Source organism: Rhamphochromis sp. 'chilingali', assembly GCF_963969265.1.
Source record: "Rhamphochromis sp. 'chilingali' genome assembly, chromosome: 22".
Classification (NCBI taxonomy): domain Eukaryota; kingdom Metazoa; phylum Chordata; class Actinopteri; order Cichliformes; family Cichlidae; genus Rhamphochromis; species Rhamphochromis sp. 'chilingali'.
The window spans coordinates 10,400,863-10,418,861 of NC_137950.1; the positions used below are offsets into that span (position 1 = coordinate 10,400,863).

Below are 17,999 nucleotides of genomic sequence, written 5' to 3' on the forward strand. Positions count from 1 at the left end.
TAGTATAAAATCACAAATCACCACAAAGTTTTAGTTTATGAAATTTAAATAAGCCCACAGAGAAAAAGGAGGTTGAACTCGGCGCCTTCTTCGTGTGAGGGAACAGTGTTACCCATTTATCCATCCACTGTGCCACCATGCTGTCCAAAGAGTCCAGACAGTTCCAACTGTAGAAATTGTGTAAACAAAGCAGTGCAGTGATTTTTTTATAGTGCTCAAGTTTTATTTCACTTAAATGCTACGTATAAAAATCTCAACTCAGTTACTGGCAGTCTCAACTTGATCAACGTATAATCAAATTCATTTAAAAAAAACAAAACACAATCTGCTGGTGATTACAAAACAACAAACAAAAAAACAGCCTTTGGAACAAAAGGTTTGGGGTTTGAATCCTGACCATGGCAAACGTCCAGTAAGTGTCACCTGGCTAGGTCCTTCATGCTACTCAAGCTTACTTTGGGGTATGATTGAGAGACACATAACTGAAGCCATACCGGCTCAGTTGTTGAGGAACCAGGACACCACAGCAGGCAGGTCCCCAGGTACAGGGTGTGCAAAGATACCCCTGAGACAATCCAGCACATAACAGCAGGGAGCAAGAGGCTAGCAGGCAGGGCATACATGGAACACCAGAACCAAGTGGCTGGCATAGTATAGGGGAAAATGGGAGTGGTGGTTGACCATAACCAAGCAAAGATCCTGTGGAACTTCTAGATACAGACGGACAAACCAAGTGATAGTGATAGAAAGTGACAGCAATATCAGGAAGAAGGAACAGGAGAAGCTGGGGAAATAGGGTGGAGGGTGAAGGCAACAGTGGTCCCAGTGGTAATCGCAGCAGTCGGGGCAGAAACCCCAAACTGGGCCAGTGTCTCCAGATCCCAGGAACATCCAAGATCTCGGTCCAGAAGAGCGCAGTCATAGGAACAGTAAAGATACTGCTCAGGGCCCTCAAGCTGTAAGGAGTGGGGAACTTTTCTTTTTTAAATTTATCTGTCTTTCTTTCTTTTTATGCATTCATATATAATTATTATTTGTTTGTTTCTTATAATTACAATTCAATTTAAATTCCATTTAATTACTGGGGAATTACACCCTTGCACAGGCTGTATTATGAAGCGTTACTGTTTTTTCTTTCATGCTTGCAGAACTGTCTTAAAGCATCTAATCAAGCCGGATTTTGATCAAATATGAGATTTTTAGATTAATTAATTAATTGTCAATTAATTGTTAATCCTGCATTCCTGGCCCAGTTGCATATTAATAATAAAAGAGAGTAGGACAACAATTATCACAACACCAAAGTCAACTCCAGCTAGTCGTACAAAGACGACTTCTGCTCCATTGTGTATGCAGATCAGTGTTGTCCTCTTAGCTCCTCTCTAGCATAAGTGCGCACTTATTTAGAGTCAATTACAGACAAGACTTAATGAATGCCAGAGCAATCACACGTGTGTATGTGCATGCAAACGCCAGCGTGTGCGTGTGTCCGTGCACGCTCAAAGAGAGGAGGAAGAAAGCGCCGGCGTCAACAAACCCATCGGTGCAACACGCGGTGAGCATCAGGGGCCGCAATAAGCGCTCTGCACGCTAATAAACCTTCTGCTTGAATTAATGACATTCAAATCCCCGAAAACACCACAACAGCATTGCTGTAATTTGAGCTTCGCACCCTCAGCGGCGGTCATGTTTCACCCAACCTGTAAGTTATTGGTCTCGGGTTGCCATCTATTGGCCGTTCCCCAAACGCAGCAAGACTTCTATTTGTCCGGCTCTGGGCTCTGACCAGTGTTAAGAAATTAGCCATCAGTATTTAATGGTGTTTATAGTTTCAGTGTAAAAGGGCACTATCATCATTGTCGGCTTACGTTATTGCACTCACGAGGCGTCACATCTGATTTGATTCTTTCTGCGTGCCCAAGAGAGGGTTACTGATTATCTGACAAACCGAAAAGGTCAGTTTATATGCCAATTTCATTATGATATACCATAAAAAAAGAATCACTTCTGTTAGCAGTAACGTAAAGTAAAATATCTATATTCACTGAAACAAAAAGTGTACGTGTTTTTGAATTCTGTGTATTATAATGGATTCTCCATTTCAAGGAGTGATTAATGATGTTAATGTATTAAAAACACAACTTCAAAGTTAAGAAATAAATGTGTAAAATGACAGAAAATGATCTGGTAGCTCACTGGCCAGACTGTCCTGTAATTATAAAACAAAGTTTCTGTGTTAACTCACAGAAAATGTCCTTTTTTGTGGATTTGTTGTAAATAAATATACATTTATATAGTCAGTAGTGAAAAAACAGGAACGTTTTTGTTATGTTATTGTTTATCTATTACTTGATTACTGTGGTGCAATATGAGCAGCTGTGGTGGTGGGGATGGGGTGTTGTTATCAGAAAAAGTTGTAAAATGTTTTCAAATAATTTAAAAGTCCAAAAAATGCAGCTTTTCCAAGTCCATTCAGCGGACCAGATTGGAGTCTTTCCCAGGCCAGTTCTGCCCCTGGTTGTCGACCATGGTCTAAAATAGGGGCGGGGAACTCCAGGCTTCAACGGCTGGAGTCCTGCAGGTTTTAGATCGCACCCTGGGTCAACACACCTGAATCAAATGATTAGTTCATAACAGGCCTCTGGAGAACTTCAAGACATGTTGAGGAGGTCATTTAGCCATTTAAATCAGCTGTGTTGGATCAAGGACACATCTAAAAAAAAAGATCTGTGCGAGTCACAGTCATTCATGACAATTCACAAACTCAAAAACCACAGACACAGTGGGCTCCAGTGGTGCAGTCTGGTAGAGAGTACTAACTTATGAAGCAATGCTGAGGTTGTGAGTTTAAGCATCAATCTCTGGCTATCTGAGAACAGACAACACACAGTCACGGATTTGTCCTCTTGTGTTCATTGCCAGGTAGCTAAAACGCCACCACTTTTAATAAAACACACACACATACACAAATTCACCTTTTAACAGCTTTCTACGATTGAGCGCATGAACCCACCTGTTTTTGTTTTTGTTGTTGTTTTTTGTAAACATATATATATATAAAAAAGAGGTGAATATTAAAAAACAGAACATCCATTTGTGACTGGAGTGCTTTAAAGGCTGTGGTTTCCAGAGTGGTAAACAAATAAACAAAATGGCATTCCAGCCTCCAAATACTGAAGTAAAAAACATATTTGACATGATTTGTGTCTGAAAGCAGTTTCCACAGACATTAAAGTCAGAGGCTGTGCTGTATCAGTAAGGCACGCTGATGAATTTAGAGCCTTGTGTCCTTAGAGTTCACGGCAGAGCGTCCAGGAAGCTGTGACTGCTGGGTAAAAAGTACCAAATAAAACTTCCATGTGGCCACTAAGGTGTACTGTTACTGGCCAGTGCAAGTGGACATTGAATAGCCCAGGACAAGATCAGTCACACACAGATCAGTTATTAGTCCATTGTTCTCCTTGTTTTCATGCATATTGAAGGCTTTCATGCATGTTGTTTTGTATATTGAAAAAATACATCTGGAATTCACCAGTCCGTACAAAATCTAGAAATACTGATGGTTTTATCAGTCGTAAGTGCTGCCAAGCACCATTTCACACATCCTAATCTTATCAGTGGACATCAGCTTGGACTCCAAGGACTAACAGTCAGAGGAGATGTGCGTTTAGGTCGTACTTCTCGCAGAACTTGTCTGTGATGGGGATGCAGGTGAGGTACTCGCACCAGTCGCACTTCACGGGGTAGATGTAGAAGAGAACGGCCAGAGCGGAGAACAGACCCAGGAAGATCAGCAGGAAGACGCAGATTTGGACTCGCTTTCGGTACATATCGGAACGGCCGAAGCTGGTGGGTGAAAAAACAACAACAACAAAACAACAGTGACATCATTACTTCCCTCAGAGAACGGTCATTGTTTTGCATCAAACCTCTTAAATCATGAAAGTGATGAAGGGAATGAAAACACTGCATATAGACTGAGGAAACGTTCAGTCAAAGGAAAGAATAAAGAATCTAGAGGTAAGTCAAGTGAATGCTAAGCTAAGCTAACTAGCGCCAGCTTAATTTAGCTTTAAATATAAAGTAGTGGCAACAGTTTTCAGTCTCTTCAATTTCCACAACATGTGAACCGTTCCTTTCATTTCTTTATATTTTGCTTCCAAGGAGTCAGACCTTCCTTCAGCAGTAGTCCTCCAGGCTTTCTGAAGGTCTTTCACAGCTTTTCTTTGGACACTTACTGCTTTTTCACTCGTATTCAGAATCTGTTTTAAACTGTATCTTTAGGCACTTTGTTACTAGCAGCCTGTCTTAAAAAACATAGAAAAGATAAAAGAAAAGAGGAAAGGAGAAGTAGTAGAAGCAGATAAACAGTAGATGAAAGTGTTTAAGAGATGCATCTGGCCCTTCAGTTAATCCCTCTACTCCATCAGACAACACTGAGGTATGCTAGATTACACAAGAGCTACACAAGAGCTGGACTGAACACACATAAAAGTGCGGTCACATTTTGACCTACCATGTAATACCATCTAGAAAGCATCTGATTAGCAGCTGCTTCATTTCTTAGCATTAAAATGGCCTCGAATGTACTGCCAATGCAGTAAAGCCTGGATAGAAAAGCACACAGAGCAATAGTCACTTACCTGATGTATGGGAGGAAGGCGAAGGACAGGAAGAATCCGGAAACGAAACCACAGATGTGGGCAAAGTTGTCGATCCAGGGAAGCAAACCGAAAGAGAAGAAGAACACAGAGATGGCCAACAGCTTAGCAAACGCTCGCCACGGTCGCTCGAGGATCTGCCAGCTCTGAAACAGCTCCACAAAAAGACAAGCCAGGATGCCGAACTGGCTGCCAGCAGGACCCACCTGGGAAGAAAAAGACAGGCACCTATAGATCGCACACAGATCGACTAAATGAAAACAATGTATAACTATGATATTTTTTTGGCAACATCAACATCAGCTTGTACCTCTGCTCTATAGGGCAGGAAGATGGCAGAGGCCAGGTTGCCAGTGATGCCACTGAGCATGTAGATAATAGAGATTCTGAGCCAGCCAGCCAACTTCTCTATATCCCTCAGCACCGTCATCTGGAACAACACCGAAACCAAGCAGTGCAGAATTCTGCAGGGACAAGCAACCAGTTATCCTTAACATTCCACAAATGCATGCACATTTTCACTGAAGTATTCAGGCAACTAAGTTTTTCCCATAATTTAACATCTTCATGGCTGCTTTAAATACTGAAGGGAGAAAGGAAGAGTGCAGTCACCCAGCATGAAGAAACAGGGACAACCAGAGCCGAGAGAACTGATCAGGGACCTCTGGGTTGAGGAAAGGCAGCAAACCGCAGACATCGTCCATGCAGGCCACCTGACACAAATGAAAACAACAATACAATCAGTCAGGGTTACGGCTACAACAGTCAGTGATGCTCTGCTGCCACCTTGTGGTGGAACGTGCCAGAGGTGAATGCAGTCCACAGTCCATTCTGTTGCACTGTGTGCTGCAGGCTCCAGTGGCGCAATCGGTCAGCGCGCGGTACTTATACGACAGTAACCTGCAGAGCAATGCCGAGGTTGTGAGTTCGAGCCTCACCTGGAGCAACAATGTTTTAAATCACCAGGCTCTCACTTAAAGGAGCAAATTTACACAGGCCACTGTTTTTAAACATGCAGTTAAAAAAGGTGTGTGTGTGCTGTTTGTCCTACCTGTGAGCAGAGCGTAGCCTCCTCATGGAAGTAGCCATGCATAAAATCACAGTACTCTCTAGAAGTTATTTCACACCTGCAACACGAATTCAGGTTTTTAAGTAGAGATCAGTGTACTAATCTTTTATTCAAACACATTTATAAAGATACTGTTAATGTTTGACGCTGTTACTGAGCACGTGTTGTAAATAAGTGATCCCGATCCTCACCGTCCTTTGGTTCCGATGCAGCAGGGCCGGCCTGTGATGGTGCAATCAATGTGGGGGAGGTTAGTGTGATTCCCCGAGTTGAACCTTGTGCAAACCTACAAATCAAAACCACAGTGAAAGTTTCTCATCGGATTACAGTTACAACAGTTTAGAAAAAAAAAAACCACACACACACACACAAGGAGAACAAGGAGACAACTGTTTGCCTCACATTGACTTGAACCAAACCACTTAAATGCAATATTACATTAGTCTTTAGAGACTCTCTTGCAGTACAGTTGTACTGAGCTACAGTTGTATAATCAGACATCTTAGCCTTTTGGTATATGACTGGCTTAGAAACAGAATCATTGCTATCTGATACTACCTGATCCATGTATCTACTCGTTGATAAATAATAGTATCAGATGAACACTTGGCCCATCTGGAGTTAGGGGTAGGGTTTGGCTTTGGTTACGAATTTTAGCTGTAACACTGAAAAATGCTTAAAGACTTCAGTGGAAATGTATCTCCTAGTTTCCGAACAGTGGCCTGTTTAGCATTTGTTTTAAATAAAACCAAACCCTTAATCTAACCCTGTGGATGTTGTGAGGTTAGACTGATAACATGTTACTGCGCTTACAGGCCAAGAAGTGATGTCATCCGGCCACTCATGCGGTGAAACAGAGGCTGGCTCCAGACAGATTCTGCAAAATCAAAAGTACAAGAAATAAGAGTGAACACTGACGTCTTCCAGCAGGGTAAGTCGGCTCCAACAGCTCAGCCCACACATGGATAAAAACAAAGTCTGTCCGGCAGACTGTTGCTCTTGTCTTAAGTTATGAGTCCTTCATCCAAAATTGTTTTCTATTAAAGCTGAAGAATGATAATCATGTTACCTGGGGTCCTGATGGCAAACGGCACCATGTTGCCGGAGCTCACTGTTCAAAGAAGGAGCACTGGGGTGCTGAGGCCACTTCACCCACACTGCCAGTGTGCTCTGCAGAGCAAAGACATGCCATGTATATTCAGAATGCACTGACACTATACATCAATGGACTGGTTCTTGTATAGCACTATCTGAGTACTGAAAGTGCTTTACACAACATGCTTCATTCACTGTTTTCTACCTAACATGCATACACACTCCAACAGCATCAGAGAGCAACTTGGGGTTAATATCTTGCCCAAAGATATTTGGCATGCAGACTGGAGCAGACAGGGATCAAACCATCAACCTTCCAATTGGTAGGTGACCTGCCCATCAGTAAGGTATCATTTTCTGAGCACAAGTTTCAATAAAATCATAGTGTGCCTGAAATAAACAGGTCATGGTTGGTGCTGAGACTCTTTCAAATCTAAGCTGGTGTGACTGACCGAACACTCCTCCTGTAGAGTCTGCAGGCAGCCGGAGCGATCATTCCTCACACAGCAGCCCGATTCTCTCTCTAGTGCTCGCTTCTCCTGGATCAGCTTGTGGATCTCTTCATCCTGACGCATGCACGGGGAAAACTTGGCTCCCAGGTGAATCAGCGCTTCCTGTGGCGAAGAAGAGATGACGTGACAATTTGAAAAGAAAAATGTCCATGTAGATCCTAACACCTCTGTCAAATAAGTCTTTCAAGACACCAGCCACAGGAAACAAACAAATACATTTGCGCATTCATTTCAACTGAAGATTGTGTGATTAATTTAAATATGGAACCTGGTGTGTTTAAATACTACTACAACAGAAAATGTATATTTTAACCATTTATTCCTTTATTTAGTCAAAAATCATACATGCATTTAATTTCGACATGCGTTTGAATCATTTAACTTTAAACTAACACTTAACCATTTTTCCATTGCTTTATTGTACTATTTATACATTATATTTATATGATATTTGTGTGTATTAGTAGCTAATACAACAAGTGTTCATGAATACATGAGCAGATTATACACACTTATGGTTAAAGAGGGCGTACAGCCTCTTTCAATTCTACATCACTTTGTTCTTTAATTATCGCATTCACAAGATTTTTAGAAAACTCGACTTCTGACCTCTGACCTTGAGGCAGAGGTCACTGAGATTCAAACTCGCCTGCGATTTTTAGTAGTGTGAAAGGCGGTGGATAAAAGACTGGAAGTACTTACAGAGCTCGGACCCACCCAGAAGTTTTGCTGTTGCACAAACTTCACGTTTTCATAAACCCCCTTGTTCCTCAGCACCTCAAAAATAAAAAAATAATAAAAAATAAAAATCTCAATATTCAAAAATTTGTAACAAAGCAGCATTAAACCCTTATAAAAGTCGAACACTTTACTTACCGAGTCGACAGTTTCGTGTTGCGAGAAGCCGATGGGGGCAATACCGTAAATGGTGACAGCCAGAATGGTAATGAGCAGGTGGACGCAGGTGATCCAGTAGGTAAAAAAAGGCCTGGAGAGGGAAGCATTTTTAATGCATTGTTTACTTTTTGCATTTAAACATTTCTAAACAGCCACATCCCGTCTCACCTGTGATCATCCATGTCTTCAATCTGCCGCTTGACGTAGCTGTCTATGCGTTTGCGATACGACCGGTTAGTGAGACGTCCGACTATGCCCAGCCCGTACGGCCTCTTCTCTCTGGCAAAAAGCTTCTTAACCGGAACCACGATTCTTTGCCCTCGCTGCTGATGGCTGTTGACGCTCACCACCTCCTGTTTCAGGCGGACTTTGGGTTGGACCGCAGAGCCGGATTTTGCCTTCCGCCACCCTCGCTCTAAAGGCCTGAATCGGGGAGGAGGAAGCATTCTAAGGGATTGCAGCTCCTTTCATTTTTTTGTGTGCATGTGAAGGATACAGTGGAGACCTACATCATGAGATGACTCCTCTCTAGTTCGTTCCTATCCAGAGCGCTTCCCGTGAGCTCGCTCTCATCTAGCTGTTTGAGGGCAGCCTCCGACGGAGTCTCAAAAACCTCGTCAGCATAGCTGGACAACTCATCCTGCAGGCCTTCCTGCAAAGACTCATCTCATAAATACATCGTAGACAGTATTTTTAATTTATTTCACAGAAATAAGCACACATGTTTTTGCTACATGAAGCCTCTGCGGGCTATCGCATTCAGAAGATTGCAGAACTGAAAACTATGCTGCAGGAAGTTCTTATCCTGAACGAAAAAATGCAAGCTTTATCAATCTGTGAATTCAAATGAATGTCACAGTGACTAAAAGTCGCTTTGAGAGAGTGTGTCCACTGCTCACTCTGGTGAAGAAAGAAGTATCTAGGTCATCGGGGAAATCCGCAGTGTCATCTTCGAAGAAACTAGGAGGCATGAAACTCCGTCTGCGCCGCCGCCCAGCGGTGCTCTCGCCTAACGTCCGGCCCTGAGAAACGATCATAAACAGGACATTTCAAACAAAGATGGAGGAAATTTTCTAAATCACATCGACAAAAGCACCTTAATAATAAAGGTATTACTTTATCATTGCGAAATGAGAGCCACAAGGTGGCTCACTGGGTTCATGGTAATAGTGAAAAAGCTCTAACCTGCTCACCTATGAACCCCTCGGCGTCACACTTAAATGAAATATCTAAGTATCATGTTTTTTGGCCTGTCTGTCACCGTTGCAACCAGAAAAATGCCCAACAGATTTACTTTCCCAAGTGGATCATTATGCCGTTTCCCATACTGGTCTACTTGATTGTCATTGCTTGTTCGATCTGCATTATTTATTTATTTTACTTTTAAGAAAAGAGAAGTTGGGAAGAAGCTCAACAGAAGGAGAGGGAAAGAAAAACAGAGGAGAAGAGAGACAGAGAGAGAAGATACAAAGGATCAGTTTGATCACCTGCTGGAAAAAAAACACAAGCAAAAAGAGAACAACACAGTAGTGAAACTTTTCCTAAATCTTCCCCAAGTAGTTTTTGGTAACTAAACCTAAGCACTGATGCAAAAGAGTGAGACCGCGTATCTTAATGATGCGATGTGGCCTCTGCGGGTTTGCACCTATATGAGCTCAGCTCTTCCAGAGTGCTCTGAAAACAAAGCAGCAGATAACTGAGCATTCACTGGTGTTGTCACGGAACATCTGCTGGTAAAACCCCCAGTAATCCCCCCCCACCACACACACGCACACTCTGAACAGCAGCATAATTGCTTTACATATGTGTTCTGTAGCTCGTGGTTCACACAAGGACAGTCACGTGCACACTGCTGTAAAGTATAGCGCCTGACTTTAATCCCCAACAGGACACGCAAATCTCCTGTTTTACACAACATGCTTGTGTACAGAAAAAAAACCTGCCAAATCATTATGGTAAGTGTATTTTTTCTGGGACAAATAAGAAATAACTTAATGTAAATCAAAGTCCTTTTATGGGCTATCTTACTAGAATCTGTTGCATGAGCTTTTAATACCAGGAAGGAGGAACATGCATGACTATCTTGACAGGCAGCAGTGTAGAAGAATTCAAAGACAGCAAGACCATCTTAGGTAGGAATTCTGGAATAAACAACAAATATACACCTTCATTAGCGCCGCCGCCGCCTTGAGACTCATGACGGCGACAGATTCTCGCTTGCGTCGTCGTGGGAGACGATTGAGGGCAGAGCGTGAGCTGGAAAATGAGCAGAGGGAAGCTGTGCCGGGCGTCATGGGAGTTTGCAGGGCGCTCAAGCCATCTACTTCTTCCACATTGCGGAAGGCACGACCCCGAGCCAGGGGGTCTACGATCTGCACACAAACACAACGCGTCGCACAAGTGTGTCGGTTCACCACAACCTTTTTCTTTTAAGCTCGATTGACACGACAGAACAGAAGAGGCAACAGGGATGCACATACACATCGATATTAGGGTTAAATTGATGTAAAAGGGGGTAAGTAGATTTTACTTCACATGTGCTTTATGTTTTACGTCTGATATGATCTTTTATACTAAAATTAAGGGCAAAGTTTCAGATAAATTTGCTAAACCAAGGGCTTTTTAGGCTACTAGCACTTAGCGGGCTACGCTGACATGCTATTAGCTACACAGAATTCACAATGAAAGGAGTACAGAATTATTAGCCCCTCCCCTCCCCCGCCATGAAAATTTAATTTTTAAGCATTTAACAGAGCAAGGAATTTCAACACAGCTTTTCCAGCATCCTAGATTTATTTTGAATGCTTACATTAGTATTACTGTGTACTGTGTGACTCAATTCATTCAATTCAATTCAATTTTCTTTATATAGCCAAATCACAACAACAGTCGCCTCAATGTGCTTTATATTGTACAGTAGATCGTACAATAATAGATACAGAGAAAAACCCAACAATCATATGACTCCTTATGAGCAAGCACTTTGGCGACAGTGGGAAGGAAAAACTCCCTTTTAACAGGAAGAAGCCTCAGACAGAACCAGGCTCAGGGAGGGGCGGGGCCATCTGCCGGGACCAGTTGGGGTGAGAGAAGGAAGACATTTCTTGATGATTTTTCAGTTCTTATAACTTTGAAATGCTGTGATAACTTTCTATATCCACCTCATTCTCTCAATAATTCTTTTTCTCAGCTCTAAAATGACTTCTTTGACTTTTGGGCTGATGCTTTCTAAAGTGACGGCTCAAAGTTTTGCAGTTTTAACTTGGGACTGATGATATTAACCCTGGTAATTTTTATTTTTTTCTGAAATAATTATATTTTTGTGTAACAACAGAAATAATCGATGCTTTCTAAAGACGTCTAATGTGTTTAAAAATGCTACTTGGAAAAACCGTCATCTGTAACTGTATAATTAATATCAGTGCTGCACTCATTATTGTGACTTTCAGTGGCTTGTTGTTTTTGCGGTTAGTCAAACAAATCGTCAATAAAAAGTTCTTTCTCTGTTAAGACCCCATCAATTGAACCCTACGAAAGCGAACAAAGCAAGGCGCTAAAGCGACCCCGATTTTCAAGATGTGACATGAAGAACAGGAGGAGAGAGGTGGGGGAGAAATGTGATGAAAGAAAAGGTGCCCATCTACGTCTCCATCCCTCTAACATGCGCCCCCCCCCCCACATTGGCGCAGGCCTACCCTCTGCATGCCATAGTGGTGATGACTGGGGTGGAGGGGTGGGAGGTAGAGGGGAGGAGGGGTCTCAGTGCTGGCAAGGGAGAGATTGTCTTGGCTGTGAAGCTCCATCTCCCTCATCACCTGCGTCTTCAGACCCCCGTACAGATGACTGCAGTGCTGCAGGCTCTTCCTCCTCCATCGCTGGGTGCTGTCGCTGTCTTTACTCACCCCAAACCAGTCAGCCGTACCCCTGGGGGAGAGGACACACTCTGCTTAGTGAAAGCATATACTTTTTTTGATGTAGTGGTAGTGTGTCAGAAATGAATCAGGTTCATCTTAGCACAAGAACTTAATAATGAATCAGGATGAAATACGGGCCATGATTTTAAAAAGTCAAGAAAACAACACTTTTATATTATAACATCTAAGATGCTCTTCTTGTACTTTTATCTCTGTCTAATGTGTGCAAGTTTGAACCCAGCTTTGAGAGCCTGGATGAAATACACTGTCTTGTTTCCTTATATAATTTACAGCCCTCTGCTGGCAGAAAAGAAGCAGATGTTGCCTCATATTCCCAGAGTAGATGACACAATATGGGTCTTTGTTTATTACATTTCAGTTCGATAAATGTGCATTCAGGTCCCCCTTTTTCCAAGAACTGTGTCCGCACATCAGGCTGCGTGTTAACCGATCAGTGGGAGGAGGGGGAGGCTGTTTAGAGAGCAGAACGTTTAGTAATAAACACTCAGCCCTCATCATCAAGAAAAACGCCAGCTGGGGAAGCCTTTTAAGGCTGCACAAGGACAGGGTGGGGGTGGCGCAGCCCTGATTACTGTCCCTCCAGAGAGGGATCTCTTAAAAAGAGGAAACAGGTTTGGAACAAAAACAAAACAACGGTAGGATTTAGACTGGATGCCTTGAGCAAGAACGGAGACGTAAACAGCGGGATTAGAGAGAGAGAAATAAGGAGGACAGGAGATCCAGACTTCTCAAAAACTTTTGCACAGTTACAAAATGTTTGTTTCCTTAAATGCAGCTAGCAATCACACAAACCTCATAAACAATATTAAATCCTGGTGGAACAACAAGGCCAAATTTCAGAAATGGGCTCATTTCAGGCTCGGTGACAGTTGTTTGTTTAGAAAAGCAGTTCTTTTTCTTTTTGGGCACACGCACGAGCAAGCGAGCATGTCTTTTTCTTTCTTTTCTTTTTCTTAGTCACCCACACAAAACGCGAACAAAACATTCAGACTGCTTGACGACAGCACGAAACAACCACACATCGCAGAAGATTAAAGCAATTTTAACACGCGTGCATTAGTCTCCACATCCTCCAGGTAAGGCTGGTACACATGAAACAACAGTCGACGTAATTATGGGCTCACACGGCATTTTGGGCATCAGGGAGAAGAAAAGGCAGAAGGGTAAAGCTTTGCACAATCCAAACAAACACTACACAAAAAATCCAGGTAGCTATAAAACAATTAGACTACTGCTGGTTCAGTTTGCACATGCCCAGTCTCATTCATTCATAGCCACATGTGGAGGCAGCAAGTGTGACCACTGATAAAATTACTATTAAAGTCAAAATAGACATTATTTTAAGAACGCATTGTAATTCACGGCAAACTCATTCAAGTTGTTTTCCTATGTACGACTTTATGTTGGTTTACATTTTTCCTATAATTTAATATTTACTTTTCAACTTTTATGTTTTCTAGAAACAATATGAATGAGTTTTTTAATACATAACTACAAAGTACAACATTGTGCTGTGAGGTAGGTAAATGGTTCATCTGCCCTAGTCTGAGAAGTCCAGAGTCTCTCTCATGAGTTACATTTTCTAAAGCCTGAAAAACGTGTGCAGCACTCTAGTTCCCTCTAATACTTGTGAACCACAATATGCTGAAAGGTCATCAGGGATTTATTTGTCCATCCATTGAAAGCTGGTTGTCTACACCATTTTTTAAAAGGCCAGCATGTCAATGACGTAGTGTCTCATTTGGCCATTAAAGAGACAAAAATATAGAAAATTACTCATAAAACTCATAAAAGTATGAACTTAACATTGACCTTGGTTCATAATTTGGATTAGTTGATCATTCTGTGCAAAAATCCTGTAGAGATTCTTGTGAACTGTGGATGGACGGACATAGAGACGGATCCGTGTCTCGCAGTTGTATAAACTTGTTGGTCCTTCAACTCAATGAGCCTAATAATGGCACCTTTAAATGTCACAAGTTAACAAGTTTAATCGTTTTTGTTTAACTTCCATAGACAGCTAAATAACAAAAATGATATGCTACCACTGAACAGAGCTGTTTCAGTGGCAGTGGGTTACGCTAGTAACCAATTATTATACACTTTGATTAGATCACAGTTAATCATCTCCTGGCTACAGTTTAATTTATATTTATCCCACATATATGACAGCTTTTATCAGTCTTCTTACTGAACTTCCTAAAGCAAAGCAAATAAGCCACTTTTTCAGAACTATTCTCTTCAAAGCTTCAAAACTTCCTATGTTTAAAGAGATGGCATAAAACAGATGAGATGTACATGCTGGCAATCACAAACCCTTCCGTAAAACTCAACATATAAGACTGAAAGCAATTTAAAATGTGAGCTGCTAGTGACTCTAAATCCTGTAGTTAATTTTGAGAAAATCTTAATCCCCCTCAAAGACAGAACAAGTGCTTTGTTGAGAATTTTCACTGACTTTCCAAAGCATCTCATGCTGAGCCAGATGTTTTGCTCTGCTCCAGTTTGCCTCAGCGCACTCACCTATCCTGAGATCTCCAAGAGGGCTTTAGGGTATGGCTCATTCCTGATTGGGCTGGGGACTCTGGAGCTGAGTGATCTCCATCGCCAGTACTGTCCCCGCTTAGCCCCTGACTCCTAATAAACCTCAATCTGCCAAATACAAACTGATCCTTCACAAATCCCACATACAACGTTCCATAAGGGGATTTCCTGATATCCAGGCCAGCTCTACGTCACCGCTAAGCAAAGAGCGGAGGATCAGCACATGTCTGGAGTCTGCTGAACATCCCTTTCTTCTACTGTGCTCTCCTGGTTAATCAAAGTTTGAGAGAATCCAGTGCTAAACTCCTCAGTCAGACGGGAGGCTGATGTCCACATCATGACGTGAAAAGAAATCCACAGAGAGCTTCCAATTTCATCCAGCTGGACTATATAACACACAATGAGTGGGTGGATCTTTGTTTTCTGAACTTGTGTCACCAGCACACACAGCCTAAATTTCCATACCCAACAAAGAGCGTTAATTTGTCTGGAGACGTCCCTCCTTAAGAGCTCACATGAAAGGATGTGACCTACTGGGCAAAAAAGACAGCGATGCTGGTCCTCGTCAAACTGAACATTTTCCCCACATCAACAGCCCCCAACGATCTCTATCAGTGAGTCCCCTCTCCCTCTGCCGGCCTGTGTCTCTGCCTTGTTTTGCAGGAGTGAATGTAAACACCAGTTCTCCCTCTAACATACCACAGGAAATGGAACGTTAGAAGGAGGGAGAGAAGAAAGATCATCATGGGCATTAGGAGGGAGAAACGATGAAGGGAGTGCACCTTGGACATGCCTGGACATGACACATACACACATACTGTATATACACACACTACCGGAGAGGTTTATTTTCTCATCGCTCCAAGCTAAAACCCCAACGTGCTCTGCAGTTCGGAAACTCGCGTGAGCTTCTTTAAGAAGTCAAACTGAGCGTGTGAACTTGCGGTGAATGGCAAAGTTATCTACCGTTTAATTTTGTGGCCTCCTTAACATGAATAATGACCCATAAAGAGCGCTCCGCTTGTCCTCCAGATAAACAAACATCAGGGTGTCCTCCAAGATACCCCGCGTGCACACAACAAATCACACTCAGAGACGTGCTTTGTTTGAATAGTAAAGATTTAGCATGGATTCGTGAACTCTTGCGGAGGAGGGACCTCAGCTAACCTCCACGAGTCACATACAATCGCATTAATTCTCTCACGAACATCAAACGCGTCCTGTGCTTCTTCCACAAATGCAAATAAAAAGCTAATACATTTCTGCAAGATGAAATTAGAACATTAGGACACTCTCTTTTGAAGAGTATCTGTAGGTTTGAGTTGCAGCTCCGTCTTCAAACGTCTACATTAATTTAATTCTGTTTAAGCAGCCGCTTTGAAGTGGTATGACGCACATAAGATAGCCAGAATGAGCGTTTGTGTTATGTTGTCTCCTACAAACCATGTGGTCCTGTGTATGACCTGGACTGACACCAACAAACCCTCGCAGCTGTGGCATGAAGAAAATGTGACCAATGAGTTTGAAAATCTTTTAAACCACCATGTCAACTGAAAACATAACAAAGACAACACATTAAATGCTGAAACTTGTACATCTTAATGTTTTTTGGAAAAGACGTTGGGACAGTAATGTGTTTTTCTTTGTGTTGCATCAAGTGTGAACCAAAGTTAGTTTTGAAAAACACGTTTGCACAGTTATTGCTTGACACGCAGTTTCAGCCGCTCAACGCTGTCATATTTAATAATGTATCAGTTACTGCAGGCAGGCCAGTTTAGTACTGTCATACAGTACTGAGCAAAACTCATGAGTCACCCCTCATTTCTTTATGTTTTGCTTCCAAGGAGACTGACTTTTCCTATCACTTTTTAAAGTGTTCTTCTCTGGGCTTTCTCAGGCTCTTTCATTGGCTTCTTTCAGTCCCATCCTTGTATCTGACCATTTTCAGATGAATAATATTTTTGTTTGTAAAGCCACTTAACACTGACCTATGAATCATTCAAGCATAAAACAGGCACGTACCTCAAAGGATGGACCAGTGTTGTTTCTACATGTAACAGACAACTTAGCAGTAACCCATTGTAAACTGTATCTTTGGACACTTACTAACAGCCTTCTAAGTCAGGAACACATAATTTGTTCCAATTTCTTTGGCTGAATCAAAGAAAAATGCCAAAAGTAAAACAGTTTTGACAGACATAAAATAGCATTTTTGCATTCATAAATGATGACTGCCATAATATAATGTAAATATAAATATGACATGAAGCGTTCTGGGTGATAAACATGTCATCATCATAAAATGTATCAAATCTTACACGAACATTTCAAAAGAAAATCATTTTTTAATTTATTTCTATTATTTTCAATATAGCGTGTAAATGCTTCACAAATCAGCTCCATTTTTACTGAGAATTTCAACATGTTTTAAAGATAAAGCACAAACACAACACAGATATGTCACCTTTGGAGTTAAAGGTGTGATCTTACAAGCAAATAGCATCTGTTTTGAAGACTCAGTAGTTATTTGATGTCTGTATGTTAGTCCACCAGCTTTCAGTCTCAGTTTAGCTGTTTTACTCAATGTTAAGGCTGGATTAGACATTAAGCAACAAACATGTTTTTAGCATCACTGGACAAAAAAAATAAACCCATATTAACCTTTCAGCATACTGCAAATCAAGTGGAGTGACAGAGAACTGGAGTCCTTTACTTCCTTTTGGGCTTTGTCTTTGGGATTTAGGAAATCGAACCTGTGCTGAAAGCCCATTTTCAGGTCCTGTTTTAGATCAGGTGAGTAGTTTAAAGGATAGAATTTGTGTTGCAACGGGTTAAGCAGTAGCTTTTCACCTGAAAGTCTGAGTCAAGACTCACATGACAAGATGTTTCAACTAACTAAGTCCATGCTGGCATCCCTGGAGCTTGCTGAAACCCAATAATCTACCACTAGTCAAAAAAAATCAACTAACAGCTTCTACTCGCTGTTATCCTGGCCCCCTACTTCACCTCTCATGTACCTGATGATTTGTTTTGGTATAGATGAACGCCGCCGGGTCAGTATCTTGGGGATACAGGACCGCCTTCGGATGGTTGACACCCTCCTGGGGCTCCTCTGGCCCTTTGGGGGAACGGTGTTGATGCGTTCAAAGTGCACCCTTTTCTCACTACGTTCACATCGGAGTAAGAGGTTTGAAGGGAGACAAAGAGGGAAAGAAAAAAGAAAAAAGCAAGGCCAAAGTAAAAGGGGGGGAAAGAGAAAAAAGAGAGCAGGATTAATTGAAAGGAA

The 17,999-nt window shown here is 41.9% G+C and overlaps 1 protein-coding gene across 4 annotated transcripts in view; it reads right to left on the reverse strand.

Moving 5' to 3' along the window:
• Positions 1-211: 211 nt before the first annotated feature.
• rhbdf1b (rhomboid 5 homolog 1b) overlaps positions 212-17,999 on the reverse strand; it is a 44,202-nt gene continuing 26,414 nt past the window's right edge. Inside the window, exons 1-17 of one of the 4 annotated variants that reach the window (XM_080873286.1) lie at positions 14,693-15,277; positions 11,930-12,158; positions 10,400-10,606; positions 9,134-9,256; positions 8,744-8,886; positions 8,403-8,657; positions 8,214-8,325; positions 8,040-8,114; positions 7,278-7,439; positions 6,800-6,900; positions 6,544-6,607; positions 5,922-6,016; positions 5,713-5,788; positions 5,274-5,374; positions 4,972-5,125; positions 4,644-4,867; positions 212-3,846 (exon numbers count right to left, since the gene is read on the reverse strand). In XM_080873286.1, the coding sequence (XP_080729412.1) occupies positions 3,651-3,846; positions 4,644-4,867; positions 4,972-5,125; positions 5,274-5,374; positions 5,713-5,788; positions 5,922-6,016; positions 6,544-6,607; positions 6,800-6,900; positions 7,278-7,439; positions 8,040-8,114; positions 8,214-8,325; positions 8,403-8,657; positions 8,744-8,886; positions 9,134-9,256; positions 10,400-10,606; positions 11,930-12,158; positions 14,693-14,733 (2,358 nt within the window). In that variant the 5' untranslated portion in view covers positions 14,734-15,277 and the 3' untranslated portion in view covers positions 212-3,650. Of the gene's footprint in view, positions 3,847-4,643; positions 4,868-4,971; positions 5,126-5,273; positions 5,375-5,712; positions 5,789-5,921; positions 6,017-6,543; positions 6,608-6,799; positions 6,901-7,277; positions 7,440-8,039; positions 8,115-8,213; positions 8,326-8,402; positions 8,658-8,743; positions 8,887-9,133; positions 9,257-10,399; positions 10,607-11,929; positions 12,159-14,692; positions 15,278-17,999 lie in introns of those variants that run through there. The other 3 variants (XM_080873285.1, XM_080873284.1, XM_080873283.1) reach the window with 3 other exon arrangements.